The sequence below is a fragment of the Zeus faber genome, assembly GCF_960531495.2.
Source record: "Zeus faber genome assembly, chromosome: 3".
NCBI lineage: Eukaryota > Metazoa > Chordata > Actinopteri > Zeiformes > Zeidae > Zeus > Zeus faber.
Window position 1 is genome coordinate 4967967 of NC_137190.1, and position 18918 is coordinate 4986884.

The 18918-nt window shown below is 43.6% G+C and overlaps 1 protein-coding gene across 2 annotated transcripts in view; it reads right to left on the reverse strand.

Annotated features, from left to right (window-relative positions):
* Nucleotides 1-18918, reverse strand: part of LOC307228395 (cytoskeleton-associated protein 5-like) — a 28193-nt gene that overhangs the window by 8162 nt on the left and 1113 nt on the right. For both annotated transcript variants that reach the window (XM_079998037.1, XM_079998036.1), the window contains exons 3-35: nt 18595-18788; nt 18292-18498; nt 18029-18200; nt 17012-17156; nt 16835-16932; nt 16626-16739; nt 16232-16336; nt 16070-16159; nt 15051-15215; nt 14840-14968; nt 13791-13922; nt 12428-12517; nt 12227-12337; nt 11822-11914; nt 11302-11487; nt 11109-11203; nt 10748-10805; nt 10525-10650; nt 10259-10386; nt 9938-10112; nt 9728-9841; nt 8231-8359; nt 6347-6541; nt 5796-5898; nt 5267-5364; nt 4596-4712; nt 4136-4285; nt 3471-3674; nt 2686-2821; nt 2104-2297; nt 1590-1756; nt 873-1043; nt 197-311 (exon numbers count right to left, since the gene is read on the reverse strand). In XM_079998037.1, coding sequence (XP_079854163.1) covers nt 197-311; nt 873-1043; nt 1590-1756; nt 2104-2297; nt 2686-2821; nt 3471-3674; nt 4136-4285; nt 4596-4712; nt 5267-5364; nt 5796-5898; nt 6347-6541; nt 8231-8359; nt 9728-9841; nt 9938-10112; nt 10259-10386; nt 10525-10650; nt 10748-10805; nt 11109-11203; nt 11302-11487; nt 11822-11914; nt 12227-12337; nt 12428-12517; nt 13791-13922; nt 14840-14968; nt 15051-15215; nt 16070-16159; nt 16232-16336; nt 16626-16739; nt 16835-16932; nt 17012-17156; nt 18029-18200; nt 18292-18498; nt 18595-18788 — 4506 coding nt within the window. The remainder of the gene's footprint in view (nt 1-196; nt 312-872; nt 1044-1589; nt 1757-2103; nt 2298-2685; nt 2822-3470; nt 3675-4135; nt 4286-4595; nt 4713-5266; nt 5365-5795; nt 5899-6346; nt 6542-8230; nt 8360-9727; nt 9842-9937; nt 10113-10258; nt 10387-10524; nt 10651-10747; nt 10806-11108; nt 11204-11301; nt 11488-11821; nt 11915-12226; nt 12338-12427; nt 12518-13790; nt 13923-14839; nt 14969-15050; nt 15216-16069; nt 16160-16231; nt 16337-16625; nt 16740-16834; nt 16933-17011; nt 17157-18028; nt 18201-18291; nt 18499-18594; nt 18789-18918) is intronic.

Consider the following 18918-nt stretch of genomic DNA (forward strand, 5'->3'; position numbering starts at 1 on the left):
TGGTTTGATCACAAGTCCAAGAATTAAACACTAAACAAGTTTAATATAGCTCTGTGTCTCATTGTCCATTTACAACGAGCACATATTTTACATTAATTTTGAGCCCCCCCCTTCCTTCAATTTAAAAAATCCCATTTGAAACTTTCATACTAGCACATGATCACTTAAACGGCTAAAGTACTGTGCACGATCATACCTGTGTCAGGCCTTGGATGCTGGTGTTCAAGTCTCGAGAAGTGATCTTTGAAATGACCGCGGTAATGGTGGAGATGGGACACTGTTGGTGCTCCAAGGTAGAGGTCAGATTGGGTCTAAAACAGTGACATCATGTGTTAGATAACAAGACATCGACCAAATGACAGGATTTAAAAAAGGCATCTTGTTCAAATTAGGGCACGTTTACCAATAGTAATCTGTGCACAAGTTTGACTATTTTGTAACCTGTAGATCTCAAATCTATGTGCGCTCCTTGACAATTTTAAAGCCAGTTCAACTTTATGGTTGTGGAATATTATACACAAGTTATTAGTGTGTTTGCAGGTATTGAGAGTGTAATAAGTGCAATATGCAAGATCCATGAAGACAAATTTTAACTTGTCTTTAAATAAGGTATTAGGTTCAGTTCAGACAAGGGTTATTTGTAAATGTTGACTGATGCAGAACAGCTTGACCCATTTTGACAAAGTAATTAATAAAACAGGTCAAAATTGAAATTCAGACATTATAAATTCAAATTTAAGACCGTTTCATGTCTTGAAAGTCCTAGTACCTGTAAAACTGAAACTAAGACATCTTAAGATGTTTTAATGACCAGCAGACACCCTGAATACTCAACAGCACACTGGAATTGTGACTTAATGCAGCTGTCCTACTTTGGTGTGGGCAGCGCCATCGGCTCCAAGTTGCCCGAGTCGAGCTGCACAAGTTCAGGCAGCTCTCTGATGGGTGACAGATCGTCCTCCAGCAGATCGAGGTCCAGACGGAACTCTGGTGTGACCTCACACGGTGCCTGCAGCACCGCCGGGGTGTTCTGGACACGCTGACTGCGGTGCCAAATGAAGAACGAAGAGACGTTTAGAAAAAAAATAATCAAAAATTATACTTTTGTTTTTTTTACTCTGGCTTGTTAACAGCAGAGTCATTAACAGAAGGCTGTCAAATAGTTATAATAAACAATAGTAATAATAAATATAGCTGCAGGCCGCAATACACAGGGTCCAGTTTAGTCGTATCGTGCCATGGGACCACGCGGCCTTCAAAGTTGTCAGATCGCTGTACTGTTCACACTACACAACTTTTTGTCTTGTTTGCTTATTACATGACTGATGACAGTGGGGATTTTTTAACCAGGAGTCTGACGTGTCTCCAAACCACGTTGTCACGAAAACACGTGAGAATTGACACCGGAACTGACGCGATACCATGCATGGGACAGTATCATTTATTTATATTCTTGATCACTGTCAAAAACCCAATTAAAAGAATAATTTCAATAATAAAATAATAAAAACCTAGAGAAGAAAAGTAAAATAGGTATGCGTTTCTGGCTTCTGCTCCGTGCACTGCTGTGCATACGAATGTCATGGTACCGTAGCTGGGCAGCAGGCTGCTCGTCACCAGTAGGTTTACGCAGCATGTTGGCGTTGGAGGCGGCGGTTCTAGGTAGCTTGTCTTCTGCCTGTTTCGGGGGCTGGGCAGTCTCTTTGGCGGAACGTTTGATCCTCTCCTCCAGCATGCTCAGGTCCTTCTCTGACAGCTGGGGACCAAACACGAATAGTGTCAGAATTTGAATTAGCGCATGCAAAATGAGCTCTTAACCTGCAGTGAGCCCGGTGCGGTGGTTTGTAAACCAGCTACATGCTCCGGCATCTTACTGTCCAGACTACAACCAAGAGAAGTCTGCAAAAAGCCAAAATGGCAGTTGAAGTTTCACGCTGCCACACCAACAGTGTTCAGGTGTCTAACTGAGAGCTGTTCAGATTATCTAGTCTAGAGGTAACAGTTAAAACTTTCCGGTATCTATAGAGTTCAGGCAAGTGGAAAATGGAGGAAACAGTAAATTAGTTTCATAGAATAAGTTGCAGCCACCGGAGCATTTCTTACATTGCCGATGAGTTTGTAGACCTGCTCCCCACATGCGTTGTACACCACCACAATGGTGTTGAGAGCTGCGTTGCGAACCGATGTGTCCCGGTCGCCGATGTGCACGGCGATCTCTTTGAGCGCTTTGGCGGCCGTGGGCTGACAGACCGACACGCCACAGAGCGTGATCAGACAGCCGATCTCCTCCAGACACTCTGGACAGTGGAGAAAAAGGAAAGGTTGTGAGAGGGTGGCTTTGGGTGGGGTGTTGGTCTCAGCCTGAACTACACCCCCCATGTAACAGTTACTTTTCAACGGCAAGATTTTAATGAGCAGCGGAGTGTTATTTTTGTAATGGAAACTTACTGGAAACTGGTGTATGTGCATTAATTAAAGATAAGCCGTTACTTGCTTCAAGTTAATAGCCTCAATGAGACTGCACCAAATTAGAATAAGTACTGAGCAATTTTTCCCCCAAAAGTCCAGCTAAATATTTGTAGACAACAGTTTTACATAATCTTATGGACTATCACCTTAAACAGTATTTAGTCAACTTTTAAACTCAAACAGGGCTACAGGGACCATGCCATTTTGTTGACTGACCAGCTCTCTGTTTGGAGTTCTTGGACTTTGTTCCCTCCATGATGAAGGGGAAGATTCTGCTGGTGGGGTACACCTTGCACATCATGCCCATGATAACGCGCACATCCTTCCTCACCACATCCTTGGACTCGCCCATCTTCAGGTGTGAAGAGATCAGAATACACATGGTGAAAAAGTGACAGAACATTTTAGGAATGTGTCCAACAGTGGGATTGGGGGGGGGGTAGTCAGATGGCCCCTGTGCACATCAAGTGTCACCATGGAGACTCGGGACAGGGTCATTGGCGCCACTGCAACCAGCGATCCTGCCGACAGTGCAACTCATCACTCTTCCCCAAAGCTTCCATAAAAACATTGAGTTTTTCCAATTGAAATCGAATGACAACGCTAGCCAAATGTGGCCCTACATTAGATGACTATAGTTGCCACAATGTTAGATGGTCATCCTAGGCAAAGTGCATTAATACAAATGGCTCATTTAAAGCTTACTAGTGTTAAATGGAAAAATTATATTTTATTGGTGGCGGTATTCTATGCTTCACTTAAAGGATTGTTACAAACTTATTCAGGCTACAGCTGCTAAGAAGACGAAAACAGTTGGATTGGTAGATGATCTAAATTACACTATCCACATCGGAGAAAAAAAAAAAAGAAAAGTGGCATGGTGCCATCTGGAGCATTTGATGATATTTTGGTCAGAGAAGATTACTAAAGCTGAACAACGTCGAACGAGGTCCAGGTCAAATCAAAACATCCTTTACTGTAATAAAACAGATGGTGCAGACCTTGAGGACTGCATATGGGATGAAGGCGTTGGCCTCCAGCTCGCTCAGGTGGTAGTCCTGCTTGCTGAGGGAGAGGAAGAGGAGCTTGAGGAACTCCAGGGCCTTCATCAGCACACTGGTGTTGGTGTCGAAGAATCGCAGCGTGAACCACTTGAGGATGAGGTCCAAGCAGGACACCACTGCTTCCTTCTCCACTTCCAAACGCTTCAAACCAAGGACAAACATTGGGAAGGAGGAAGAGAAGCAAATGAAATGCATTTCAAAAATAAATAAAGCGGTGAATAACATGCAGTATTTTAAAGAAGTACCAGGATGTCTGCAGGCATCAGCATTAAATGTTATACTTTTAAGACCTTTAATACTAAGTTAACCTTAATTTTTTGTAGTTAAGCATAAGTTTATTTTTTGTGAAATGTATTAATAAAATGTGACTCAATAAATACGTACTTAATGAAGTGAATATTTAGTAATTTAATCATTTTAATACCTTAAGGACCTGCAGACACCCTGTGTGTGTCAGATGGCCCCTGTGCACATGGGTTTGTCCCCAGCAAGGGTCGGAGGGGGTGCCGGTGCCACTGCAGCCAGGCACCCCCACAGAGCAGTGCAACTCATCACTCACACTGTCCCCCCCCAACAAACAAAGGTTTCTGTTCCGCTCCAACCTCAATCATAGCGTTGATGGCCTTGACGTGGTGCTGGAAGTCGGCGTGGAAGAGGTCCTCCTGCAGCCACTTGGCGACACAGGGCGCCATCTGCGTCTTCAGCTGCTCCACGTACTCATCACGGGGAACGCCGAAGTTCCACTTCAGCACCTGGAAGAAACACGGTCAGCATGTCGCAAGTAGGGAGGTTCAGATCCAGGCCCATACAGGCATCAGCATACGGGCCGAGGCAAACCCAAATACAACAATGCTAATACCAACGGTCGGCCCACGCACCGCAAATACACATCTGGTTGTACAAACTAAACTATAGATGCTGCTGACAACCACGAATAAAAGGTCTGTTTTGGAGGAATGTGCCATCTCTCACACACACACACACACACACACACACACACACACACACACACACACACACACACACACACACACACACACACACACACACACACACACACACCTTTAAGCTTTTCTCCTCTTTGGCCCGTTGTTCTTTTCTATTGGGCACAAGGATGAAGAGCGGGCCAGACCTGTCCTCTTCACCTTTGACAGGAGGCTTCTTCACAGACTGGGAACTCTAGAAAATTAGAAAAAAATATCGATATATATACACACACACACACGTAAAGGGGGAGGGGGTAGATTGTTAGAAAAAGGGTCGAGTCTGGAAGATCGCGTCATTCACGTGTGGAACCACTTCTGCACTTAACAGTGTTTCAACAGTCTTTTATTAAATGTCAAATTTCAGTGGGTGAAATGAAACAATCACCTTGATAAATCTGCCAAATATTACAGTGATCGTGAAATGGGAAACACCCAATAGTGAAATCCAGGTACTGCCATGTGATCTTAAGAAAAGGCGTAAGGCAGAAACAAACACCCTCCGTTGTCTCCCAAAACGTGCTCCCAGAATGTGCCAGGTTCTGTACCCCAGAGCGGTTGCTTCTGGAAGTGCCAGGAGCTTTGCTGGCGTTGGCCTCCTTCTCAATATTGGTGTTAGTGCTGCTGTTGGAGCTGGTGTCCAGCTCCTGAGACTGCCGCTGGCCAAAACATGAGCGCTGCTTTGTAAAAGTATATGTAGAGAATGTAGCCTCAAAGGACGAGGGGAAAAAAGCTCAAATTGTTACTTACTTTTCCTTTGGCTGCAGACGCGGCTTTAGGGATCTTGGGTTCGCTCGCCTCTAGATCCAACGGCATGGCGGCGGCGGCTGCTGCTGCTTCGCTTGGTGCTGTTAAGAGGGGTTAAATAGTTTGCTCACATGCAGGGGTGGTAGTAACAAATAATCAAATTACTGTAATTAACATTTAGCTATTTGTGCACTACTCTGTAAAGAATAAAGTTGCTGAAAATGACTCAAAGTAATTTACTCTGAAGCAATTAATGATTGTAAAGCGAGCAGAGTACAATTAGATAATTGATGCAGATGAATGGCTTAGATAAAATTCTATCTATTATTTCAATATATAATTGAAGCCAATAACATAATGTTGCTAATTGAGGGCTGAAACAATGAGAAATGTTTGAGGAGGATGCTTCGTATATATAGTTAAGTATATTTAGAACAGTAGTTTTACTTATAGTTGAGTATAAGGTCAGTCATTTAACAGTATTTCTACTTGAGTACATCTCGTAAAGTTCCCTGTCATGTAAGCAACACACCTAGCTTGACTGGAGGAGCACTGGTAGGGCCTTTGATGGGTTTGGCCGGCATAGAGGATTTGGCCTTCTCCAGTAAGGCCAGCACCTGGTCCTTGGAGGCAGGCTACACAAAAAAAAAAAACAAAAAAAACCAAGCTAAATCGCAGCTGAAGTGCTAAAAAGATAAATGGATGTCTGTATCAGTTAGTTGATACAAGACTGCAATACTGTATCAAATATCTAGAATTCAATGTTGGCATTACAAACTTTACATGTCTACTAACCTTGAACACGCTATTATAAAAACACTGCAACACTATTTGTACATTTCCAAGACCAACCCATATCCAGAAGTAAGGGTGCGCGGCCTCACCATAATTAATATTAATGAGCAGACTCAACACGTCAGTGACAGACCACTAATTTGCTCATGAGCCAACGACTGGTGAGAACTGAAAAGGTTACTGTAAACAAGCTCAGCTCTACGGGTGGGCCCAATGTGATGATTTTATGTGATTGGCCAAAGGTTAATGAGTGTATGCGCTGTTTAAACGCTAGTTTGTTGAGCATACCTTGAGTTTCCCTGCAGCCTTGTTCATCTTGCTAAAGCCCAGGTGGGTCATGAACACAGGCAGGGCATCCTGGGCTTTCTTACGCACTTCTCCATTGCGATCTTCTAGACATGTGTACAGCGGAGCCAGGCACAACTGCAGGTCCAAGGGCACGGAGTGCACGGTGGCAAGGCGCTCCGATAGCCAGCAGAGCAGCTGAGAGGAGGATAGAGGACAGATAGATGACACTGGACATCTAGAAAAAATGAATATAATGCTTAAAATTAACAATTTACAAAAAACTACATCCATGTTTTGCATTGTGATCTTAACTGCTTGAATTTCTATTAGAGTGCTGGATAGAAAAGAGGAGAATTTCAGAGAATATTGAAAAGCAGCAAGACGGTGGCAAACTACGTTGACGGATGGTCAGAATCAAATTTTTAAAAAAACGAGAGAGAAAGAGAGAAAAAAAAAAAATAAAAATAAAAATAAAAATAAAAAAAGCTACCCACCGAAAGTCGAAAAGAAACATAACAGCGTAGTATCCTAACCAGAGAAAATAGTCTTAGGAAAACATTGCTTTTAACAAAAAGAACATGAATGCATATGAATAAAATTAAATCAATAACTTCCAGAAGTTTTACTTCCATCTATATAATAAATTCAAATAACAGTAACACAATGATTATTATAATAAGCACTGTCACTCAGTCCAGTGTCCTTTATGACATAGTACACATGATTTAACAAATCGAAAATGATTAGTATTAAAAAAAAAATCCCTCGTTTTAATTTACTGCTGTATTCATCTGTCTTTTTAAAGAACAATAGCAGGACAGAACGGGTAGTGACAGGGCCTGTCGCTTCAAAGTGGAACTATTATGCTCCTTTTTAAACAAGTTAATATAGGTCCCTGAGGTCCCCAAAACATGTCTTGGAGGTTTGTTGCTGAAAATACCACTCAGATTATGCGTTCTAGCCATTCCAACATGCCTCTAAGCATCTTATTGCAAAACGGGCTGTTTTTTGTGGGAGGAGCCACCCTCACATGGCCAGGAGCCCCACTGGGGCTTGAGCACAAGATCTGGATTCTGTGAGCCAATGGCGTTTGAGCATGGCTTCTGGGCTCCGTTGTATGAAGTAAACTTATTTCACCTCATCAGTCCACCAAAATCTGTTACTGAACAAATTTGAGGAGAGAAATAAGCAATGCAGTTGCTGAATCTCATTAGATCTACAAGTGCTCATTCAAGTTTGCTGACTTCCGTTGCTGTGCTTTCCAGCTTGTGGGACAGACATCGCGATGAGACGCACTGGGACTATGATGCAGAGATTTTCTGTTTCATTTAAACGGCGAAAAATATAAATAAATACATCGACATAAAAAAAATAAAAAATAAAAAAAAAACTGTTTATTGGTCTTGTTTGGAGAAACGAACAGCGGATCAGATGACCATAAAGAAATCTGTGATCAGCTGACGTCAGCTCGTGCAGAGGGCACCCCCCCCCCAAAAAAACCTTAGGAAAAAGAGCATTCAGAAGCCAGAGCGCTTTGTTCACAGTGGTCACTTTGTCATTAGTTTACCTCATTATATGACACTTTGACCACATTCTCTCACGAACGTGACTGTAGGAATTGTTCGGGAGATTTGTCCGAGATTCATTTAGCCCCCCCCCCCCCCACAAAAACTCTTTGGATCTGGCCGATTCACAGAAGTCACCCTAATTGAGGTGAGGAAGAAGAAGAGAGAAAAAAAAAAAAAAAAAAAAAGACACCAAAATGCCTGTTATTTGCATTCCTGAAAATAGAAATCCTCTGTCAAGAACAACCTGTGGGAGGGCGATGCCATGTTGACTATAGAATTGCGCAACAAGACAATAAACATAAATAAAGTATCCCACCTCCTGCCTAAGGAAGGGGTTCTCCCTCTTCAGCTCCTCAGACAGCTCCTCTCCCTCCAGCCACTCCTTCAGCCCGGTCTGCTCCACCCAGGCAGTCAGGGTGGACAGAGCTGCAGAGCGAACTGTGTTCTGGACACAGTGAGACGACAGTGACATCACATCAACACTTGCAGAGTGAGCAGCAATCAGGAAGGAGAACCATTAAAATGGCAACGTTACTTTGACGATACGGTCGTGTCACTCGTAAGGATAGCAACATATTCATATCAGAAATGTATACAGGAAAATACAGTATAAACATTTCAAAATGTGGTTGTTAGATAACTCATTGTTTCACAGGTTTGCCATCTCAGTCCCAATACAGGCATGTATCTCAATTTCTTCACTCCCTGAAGAGCATTGCAGAAAATTCTGATTCAGAATTTGTAAATTAAAGAATCACGGCAATCACGACTGAAGTAAAAACATTACATTTTAGTTGACGAGTAACATGTCATACAAATAATTGTAGGGCTTTACACGACAGTTTTGTCAGTCGAACTGATTTGGCTGTTCAATGCGAATATTCACTGGTGGGGGAGGGGGGGCTGGGCCAGCTCGGGACTTCCAATAGGCAAGAGAGGCGGCCGCCCAGGGCAGCATATCAAGCGCGGAGAGGGAGCAATTGGGGCACATTTTTTCGCACCCGTCTCCCCCTCAGACAGTGCACGCGGCAGCCATAGGGTGCCCGCAATAGGCGAAACCGTGAGCAATGGGGACGCTTTCTCAGTGACTCGATCAACGCCCCTCCATGTGTTAAGCGCAGAAAATAATCTTAACGAGTCTACGTGTTGTGCCCCGTCCCCACACTGTTTTTAGTGGTTTCATTTGGAGGAAAAGACAGAGCCGTGATTGGGTCAGTGTCCGGACGACACACACACACACACACACACACACACACACACACACACACACACACACACACACACACACACACACACACACACACACACACACACACACACACACACACACACACACACACACACACACACACACACAGCTTCTACCTGCATTATCCTGGTATTGCAATGGACACGGACTGAATTTTTTTTTTGATAAAAACACGACTGCTTGATTTGAAGAATATCAGGTTTCCAACGGATCATTCTACTCATCGACTACCAGGGGGCAGTGCTAAATAACTGAAATAATCTTAGGAAAAAGAGACCATAATATTGAAATATTATATGTCAAAGTGTTGCAATAAATAGCTATTTATTGCCATTGAAGATTAGAATATAAAAATAGCTAATTTGAATGATAGAATCTCACATTCTATTAGCATTGGTTTAAAATTCTCCTTCAATTTGGATGCAAACAGACTCTGGATTTGATGATTTTACAAAAAGATTGCTATTTGCTCAACTAATGACCGGCTGGTAATGCCGTAACGCTAAATCTACCGCCTAATTATAACCAACTAGTGAGTCCAGTTCTCCATCCTTCCCATCCTACCTTTCCGTCTCCCAGGGCAGTGACGACCGGTATGCCCAGGGTCTTCACGTGCTGCCGGGAACCTGGTCCCATGGCTATAGCCAGCTGCTGCAGGATGGACAGCGTCTGCTGGACCTGCCGACAAGCAGAACAAGATGGTTGTTGAGAACTCGTGAAGAGGGTCTGGGCCTGGCGGACCAACCAGGTGGTTTGATTTGGTGTGGTACCAACCAGGATCTTGTTGGAGTCCCCAAGGCGGGCCCTTAGAGCGGTGGGCAGGTCTCCCAACGCGGGCTTAACGAGCTTTGCTTCAGATAGGACCGCGGCCATCTGATCCAGACCCTCCTTCCGGATCTTCCAGTTTTTATCCCCCATCTTTGCCACCATTTCCCCTGTAATCTTATCACTGCACGCACACACACACAGTTGGTCAATTTTCCCCTATGGCTGGAAAAAGCTGGTTAAATTGTGTTTTCTTTTTTAATATTGCATGTCATTAAGACCAGCAAGCAGTTCTGCAGATCTCTGGTGAGAGGTGACGCTGAGCCTCACCTGATGTCAGTGCGGGGGAGCAGATCCACCACCTCAGCTGCACCTCCATCATCCTGCTCCTCTGTCTCCTGGTCCGCCGCCCTCCCGCTGGAACCCCTTGTGGCGGCGGGTGGGGTCTGGCCCTGCATCTGGCAAACAACACAGTCTTTAAGACACACACACACACACACACACACACACACACACACACACACACACACACACACACACACACACACACACACACACACACACACACACACACACACACACACACACACACACACCTTCTGGAATTCTGTGTCAATCTGGGAGAGCAACGCCGGCTTCTCATCTTCAAAGAACATGCGCAGTGGAGCTCCCATGTAAAGGAACATGACACCAAGCAGGTATATGGCCGCTGTGCGCACAGCCTGCAGGAAGGTGCACACAAAATGTTTCAGTTCAATAAATCATGGCAACATTGCAGCAAACAGCAAGACACTGAACTTACTGAGAAGCAGAACTCACAGGGTTGGAGGCTCCCAGAGCAGTCTTCACGTTGTTGATAAAAGCTTTCACATTTACTCTGTCAGAGAAGGGAAGAGGGTTTTATATTTTTTCATAATGATTAAATAATAAAAACAGATTAGACCAAGGGCAAGACTCACTAATCCACAGGTGCAAAACAAAATTTAGGCTGCGGGTGAAACTGTTCAAAATGCAACTTCACGCAGGCCAGATTACCATTTTTGTGTGAACGTGCACGTGACCAGTACAGCCCACACAGATCCTGTTTTGAGTTGATCAAGCTGGACTCAAACATCTTGACCCCCCCAATCCTCCTGCAGCATTGACAATGCTGCTCTAAACGCCATCACTGCATACTTACCCTGCAAAACCAAACTCCTTTATAGCATTTGCCAACCAGTTCAGGGTTTCAGCTTGGTTCTTGGGGTTCTTCTGGGCAAAGGCCATTGAAACAACCTGTTAAAGCAGAAAAACATCAATCCAACATTAAAAATCAAGCTGATTGAAGCCGGGACACCTCGATCAGCCAGTTCCTGCAGTGCCCGCCGTGGTACCTGCTCAGCAGTCCAGGGCAGAAAGCAGGCCTCTGCAATGGCGGTCAATGCCTCCTTCGCCTTCCCGCCGCACTTCACGTCTCCCACTTTATCAACAAGAGCATCCAGAACCACAGAGGCAGATGTCTTGGAGAAACGACCCCTCTGGGCCACCACCGCAACCACATCCATCTTCAACTGAAGCACCTGGAGATGAAAAGGCTGGGCTTTGTTTTTCCGGAAATAACTTCAATTAAAAAAAAAATAAGTGTGTGTGCGCGCACACACACACACACACACACACACACACACACACACACACACACACACACACACACACACACACACACACACACACACACACACACACACACACACACACACACACACACACACACACACACACACACACACACACACACACACACACACACACACACACGATTAAAAAATAATGAGGTAAAAATCAGCAAAACCTGTACTGTAAAACCATTAAACAGACAGATTTTTGGATCCTAACGTGGAGTACAGAACATATTACCTGGAAGTTGGATTCCTTCCAGCCCGGTTTCTTGGCCAGCATCTGGACCAGGGCCTGGCAGGGCATCTCACTGCCGTCCATCTGTTCAACAGCCTGGTAGGAAGGAAAGAATTATTCATTTTAATGTTTTTTCAATAATTGCGCCAAAATTGCCCAATTTTCTTCTTCACAATGATGCAATCAGGCACACGAACAAACTTCTCTGGTGCAATTTAATATTTTTAACTTTATGATTAAATCGACAAGCTATAAATGAGGAGTATTTTTGTAAAGCAGGAATTTATATTTCCTGGACAAATTCAAAATGACCCCCTTTGGGCAGGTAACTGCCATCTCTGGTCACCGTGTGGACTTTTTGAACAAACAGTCCGAGCAGAGAGGGCCCTTCCAGTTAAAGCTACTGACCTTGAGGAAGTCCTCCATGCTCGCCAGCCTCTCCTTCCAGTTGCTGCTGTCCAGCTGCTGCATGCAGGCAGCAGGGAGGACGGCCGCAGCCTTCTCCTCACATACCTCTACCTGAAGAAACAAGTATTTAAGTGTCAATGTCAACTTTCCCAGTTCTGTGCGTTCTGCAGATGGTCTGGTGCTTTCCATGTTCCCACTCACAGACAGCTGCGCTTCAGCCAGTTCGTTGTTCTTTGGTTTCTTAGTCTTCCCTCCATCCAAGTGTGTGCCACCTGCTGCAGGCTTTGTTTTCTGAGGAACACAACGAAGAACCAGGAGGTGGCTGTGAGTAGACCATGTGGATTTGCTTATCAGAGGTGAGTAAGTAAAAGCTGAGTAAAATCAGCCGATCAGTGCATGAGTGGAGCAAAAAACAGGGCAAGACTTTTGCCCAAACTTGGAAATTTACACCAGGACTCGAGAAAAACAACGTACCGGGGGACAATAGAAAATGTGTTGGGGCAAACAAATCTTCCTGGGACAAGAGATTTTTGTATCATGTATAACTATCACTTAGCAGATGAAAAACTGAACAGAGTCACTACATGAGAAGAGGCACTCTGTAGTAGCCAGTGCTATCACGTGCTGTCTACTCAGCCTGAAAACCACGAGAAATATGAAGATTCCGAAATGGCAGGACCTTACAAATGATTTGCGCTGGTTAAAGAGATAATAACTAACTGAGCTAAACACACTGCGGGGCCGAGTCTCTGTTCAGAGGAACAGGAAGTGTTAAAAAAGTGAACTGCAGTTTAATGAGACAACACAACAAGCTTACTGCAATATTGTCAAGGGTTTCAAAAAAGACTCAGTCCAGGATATCCATGTAACTGCTTGTCTAGTGTCATCCAAAACTGTGCAATCCCTGCTCACTCTTATGTTTTGACTGCCCTGACTCTAGGACCCCATCTAGACCCCCACTGTGGTCCTCTGACTGCCTAACTGCAAACAAAATTGCCTCACTGAAAGTACAAACATTACAACATTTGCAGTAAATAAATGTACTAATACTGCGGCTGAGTACAGTTTGGAGGGCACTTTACAGTGTTTAAGTTACATTTTACCAACCAGATACATGTACTCCAGCTCTTTATTGAAGTACACTGCTGAGGTACTTTAATAACAAAGTGTATGTACCTGTTATTGATCACAAAGTGCATCACATATACTAAATACAAGACACGATGCAGCAGTTAACTAAATCTTTTCTACTCCTCTACAGAAACAATGAAGCATTGGCTACGAAGGAAAAACGCAAAGTAAAATTTCTTCTGCGTCGTATTTATTTATTTTTCGTAATTCTGTTTTTTACAGTTTACAGATACTCAGCCATCCCACTCTTTAAAGATCGGCATCGGCCATTGAAAAAACCCATATTGGTAGTAAACTCCTTTAAATTTTACTACATTTATCAAATGACCCTTAGTGCATATGAGGCAAACCCATGAGTCCAGTCAGAAGCATAAGCGGTTGGATTTACTTTGGTGAGTGAGCGACAGGTCAGGACAAGCGTAGAAGGACTCACCTTGGCTAGAGGAACCTTCTTGGGGGGTACTGAGGACTTGGAGGAAGCCATGGGGGCTGGCTGTGCAGGGACAGACTTCTCATCTCCTTTCTTTCTTCCAACTGCCTCCATTTTTTCTGCACTGTCTTTTATCTAAAACAAAATAATTACTTAAACGACAAACAAGATTTTACATTTCAATCTTAATTTGCGGGTAGTGTTGAGGGGAGAGAGAGAGAGAGAGAGAGAGAGAAAAAAAAAAAAAAAGCCTGATAGAAAATTCAAGGTTCTGATTTCTTCTCCTTTATCATTGAGAACAGTGAGCTGAGGCTGCCATTTCAACATGCCTACAAGCAAAACACCATCAATTCCCCTCCCAATGTTTGTCAGTAAGACTTCCAATTCTTTAGGAAATACTGCCAGCTATTGGCAACACAATGGAACTTCAACATCAACCACTTCGTTTGCAAGACGGGGCTGTGCCCAGACTGCCTGTTTGGAAGGTGGTCGTCTCTGTAGCATTTTAAGTACCTGCTTTGTATCTCAACTGCTAAGGACAGGACAACGACGTCTAGAAGTGGTTGCCAAAGAGCTGATCCAAACGGAATCCCGATTGTTAAACTTAGTAAATCAATATGTGCCAGTACAACTAATTTTCAGTTTCTCAACAGACTAGTTTTTTTGACCGATGAAAAGTTGTTGACAGCAGGACAAAACAGCCGAAATCTGGTGGCACCGGGGAAGTGGGCAGCGGTTATTGTCAAGCTCTGCAGCTACACACATCCAAGTCAAGAAAAATATGTATTATCAGAATCATTCAGACCAGTCAGGAAAGAGCTTTACAGCTCTTATTCTACCTGTTGTGCAGAGTCGTTTTGTTTTTGTTCATCTTCAGGATTAGAACAGTGGCTACAATCTGATGTTGACCCAATCTTCAGATTGTTTCTTCAAATGGGAAAGAGTTCATCAGATCGCAACCACTGTTCTAATCCTGAAGATGAACAAAAAGACTCTGCACAAGAGGTAGAATCAGAGTTTATACTTTAAATGTTTCGTCGAGGGAAGCTTACCTTGTCGAGCTTGGCTTTATCCAAGTCAGCCAAGAGGGGGTTAAGCGTCTTCTCTCCGACAACCTTCATCATGGTTCCCAGAGCTTCAAATGCAGCATCACGCACGTCAGGGGTGGAGTCGTTCACTTGCTGCCGGAGAGAAACAAATCACTGAGACCGAACATCAGCTTCTTGCAATGTCCCTGAAAGACAATAGTAATTTGTGTCGAACCTTGAGCAAGGCAGCGCAGAGAAGTTTGACCAGGCTCTTGGGCAGCGACGCAGTGGTGGAGAGACGGAGGCTTCTGACCAGGAACAGGGAGGCCTGCTGCTTTATGGAGGGGTTTTTGTTGTCCATCACCGCTAAAACGTCCTCACTCAGGTTTTGGAGAGTGGTCTAGAGTTTAACAACCATTTATACAAAAAAAATGAGCAAACAGTTCAACCATGACCATGTTGTTTGAAAGTTATGCAACCATGCCTGCTTAAAATACCACCATAGTCACAAATGTATTGAAATATTTAATCATCAATATCAGATTAAATGTATTAAATTCAATCGTGAGACTCAAATCTGCCTCTATGGGATCCCAATCGGCCAGGTCACAATTCAAGCCAACATGTTTGATTTTGTCAGGGGATAGTCTTCCAAAGCATTTCATTATTTGGCACGGCAATCTCCAACACCAATGAGACCGGGGAAGCCAAAGAAAGCCATGTGGACTTGTAGAATACTCATGAGGGTCTAATTAGTGTAGAATGTCAGCACTGCAAGTTAACTGCACAAACAACCACAGTAGCAAGGTGTATGGCATCCATGATTGTTTTGGTGTCAAACACCATGAGATATTTTGCGAGAAGATTCTTGCAGCAGTTACACTGTGTGTGTGTGTGCAAAACACGTTGCAAATCTGTCATTGTTAAATGTGCGCTGCTTAATCTTTTCATCGTCATTCACGACTGAAAAAAATAAAATCACATAATTTGGCCGCAGCTTTAAGCAAGAGGGCCTCCACAACACCTTCACTCTGGCTCTAAATGGGCGATTAAATAGACAAGGGCTTGAACCTGGAAGAATGGACATATTTTGTATAAAAAAAAAATAATAATTAACAGGGGGAATAAGAAATGAAATAGACAACCAAAAAGCTCTGGTCTTACCATCATGTTTACAGCGATCTTTGTAATAACTTGTAGAAAGGCATAAAAAATGAAATTCAATAAAAGACATTACTGAGCAGAGTGACTTACAGTCAGGTAGACGGCATCAATAGTTTCCTGTAGAGCCTGGACCACTTGAGCCTTTTTCTCCTTGAACTTCTCCAGAATAGTGGGAACAACCTTGATGGAAAGGAGACAACATCAGTGATAATATAACCTTTATTTGGTGCTTGCTGAGAAATCAGAACTCACATGACTAGCGTACGTCCCAAACTTCTTCCTGAGACCAGCAGCGAGTCCAGCCAGGCATTTCGCAGCCAGAGACACCAACATCACATTAGTGTCTTTACCGATAACCTTAAGGCAAAAATGGAAGATTTTATGCACAGTATGGTTAGGCAATATTGACTTAATAACTATATTATTTTTAATTAATGATTTGATAATTGTAAAATATTTTCGGGGTGACGATTGTTGCTTTATAGATATACTAAATATATCTAGATATTTAGACACAAGAAATATTTGAGCAACTAATGTAGTCTTAAAAACAACATTTAACTATATCACATATTGTAGTCTCATGTTGTTATAACAGCAGGAGACAATTCAATCAAAACAAGATAAGGAAAACCATTTGCAATACCTTCTTCAGGGCCCGCACCAAATCCCCATAATCTCCAGCTTCCAATTTGGGATTTTTAGCAAGAGCCTCCAAAGCATCGAGTGCTTCTTTTCTTTCCTGCCATTTTTTTGCTTCCTGCCAAGAAATATTTTTTTAAAACAAAAAGGTTAATTTATTGGAGGCACTGAGGTGTGCCGGAGCGTTTTTGTAACAAGGAAACTGAACCTTACGATCTTTTCGTAGAAGTCCTTGGGCAGCTTGGAGAGGATGTCCACTGGCTCCAGGAGTTCGTAGGCATCCACCTGCGGGGCCGAGTCCTCAATTTCGTCTAAAAGCAGAAAACACTTTTATTTTTAAACAAATCAGTTTAAGTGTACAAGTTCTATTTGAATGATGGAGGGACGTACCACCATCCTGGTCGTCTCCTCCAGGCTCCCCCTGCTGCTGCTGCTGTTGATACTTGACACGGAGGTCCTGTTGGGACCGAAGGAAGCGGCTCTGTCTGGCAGCGCCTGGCGGCACTTTAACCCACTCCTCTTCCAGCTCCTTCAACTGTAGCGGGGAAAAAGATAAAGTGAGACTGGTTCATAATAAAAAATAAATCGGTATCATAAGTAGTTAATCTAAAAGTTTTAGCTTCAGGACTAATAGACTGGTGCCGCAATACTGTAACTCTAGACTAACTTCCAACTACCACAACTAGTCAGCATAGTGCTGCTCCATGTTAACTTGTGTAGATAGTAGGGCTGTACTCGACTTAGAATTTTGTCAATCTAATCGGATTTGGCTTTTTCAATGCAAATATTTAACTATTGGGCGGGGATAGGACTGGACAGGTCGTGACATTTGCCACCGATTGGCATTGTCTCATCTGGGGGGTGAGTTTCATTCAAGAAAAGGCAGCACAAAGGCACATACAGAGGGGCTGGCGGAGGGTTTGTGCACCTACCCATTTACCTCTTGAGCCATGGTGCGTTTATAATAATTTTTTGGTGACTGGGCATCGAGATTTAATCGGAAACAAAAGAGCTGTATTATACTGTATATCGACTAACAGAGGGGTCCCCAAACCCGACAGACCCTTGTTTTAGTCGGATTGTTCTAAGGAGGGTGCTGATGGGGAACCATTTCTCCTAGAGACACACACAAAGATGGAGCAGCCGTAACACAATGAATTTCCCTCCCGGGATTCAATAAAGCGTTCTTAACGCAGACAAGCCTAAAAAAACTGATCTTTATGAATAGACTCCACTTCAAGTATCCAAAAGAAAAAATATTTATAACATTTAAGTATGACAGTGGTTGGAAAGAACGTCACATAACGTTTTCTTTTCTAAATAAGCTCAAGAAATATTCAAAAACAATAATCTGTGATTATGATTTGATAGCAGTGTGATGGCATACTGGGAAAGGTTTGGGCAAACCTGCACAGGGCTGATGTTCTGAAGAGAAGGCCGCAGAGCATCTCGGATCCACCTGTAAACCTCAACGGCTAGCTGCTTCGCCCCGTCTCTTACCACCTTCTCTCTGGACTCAAACAACTTCGGCAAAACCTTTACGATGGGTTTCAGAGTAAGAGTCTTTGCTCCAAATTCACTAGAGTAAAGCACAGAAGAGATCTGAGAGTTTAAGACCGCACGATTTCTACATAATGCATTGTTGATATTGACTTCCACTACAGGCTCACCAGAGTGCTTTCCGTATGGTTTCCACACACGCCAGAACAATCTTTGGGTTCTTGTTGTCAAGGCCCTTCATCAGCTCTTCCTGCACAGCTTCAGCTTTCTCGATCTCAATGTACATGAGGCAAATGTCAGAGCCCATGTCTTTGGCCCGGGCCTTGGGCTGATTAAATACTTTACACACCACCCCGCTCACAACCTCTCCAACCGTTCTGCACAAGACAGGGGAGAAAAAAGTAAAAGATCACCAAAGGAAGCAATAAGAGCAAATAATCATCAGAATCAAGCAAATCTGTTTTGTGGTTCACCTAGTTGCTATATGTGCATTCTCTACAAAAACGAATGCAGCCTCTAGTCCTTTCAGCTGGGCGACTGTATTGGACTCAGTCACAAACTTCTTGACAAGGCCCAGGAATTTCCCCCACTCTGGGCTCTTGTCATCGTCAATCCGTTGGAACAGCTTCAGAGCCTCCTCGTAACCAGTTAACCTGGCCTTCCATACCTGAGGATCAAAACATAGGGAGGTTAACTTACACTCTGCACATCTACAGTATAATAACATTGGATTATAAATCCGGACTATACCCTGCCTATGGAAACATCCCCCCCCCCCCCCAAGGCCCGGTCCAGGG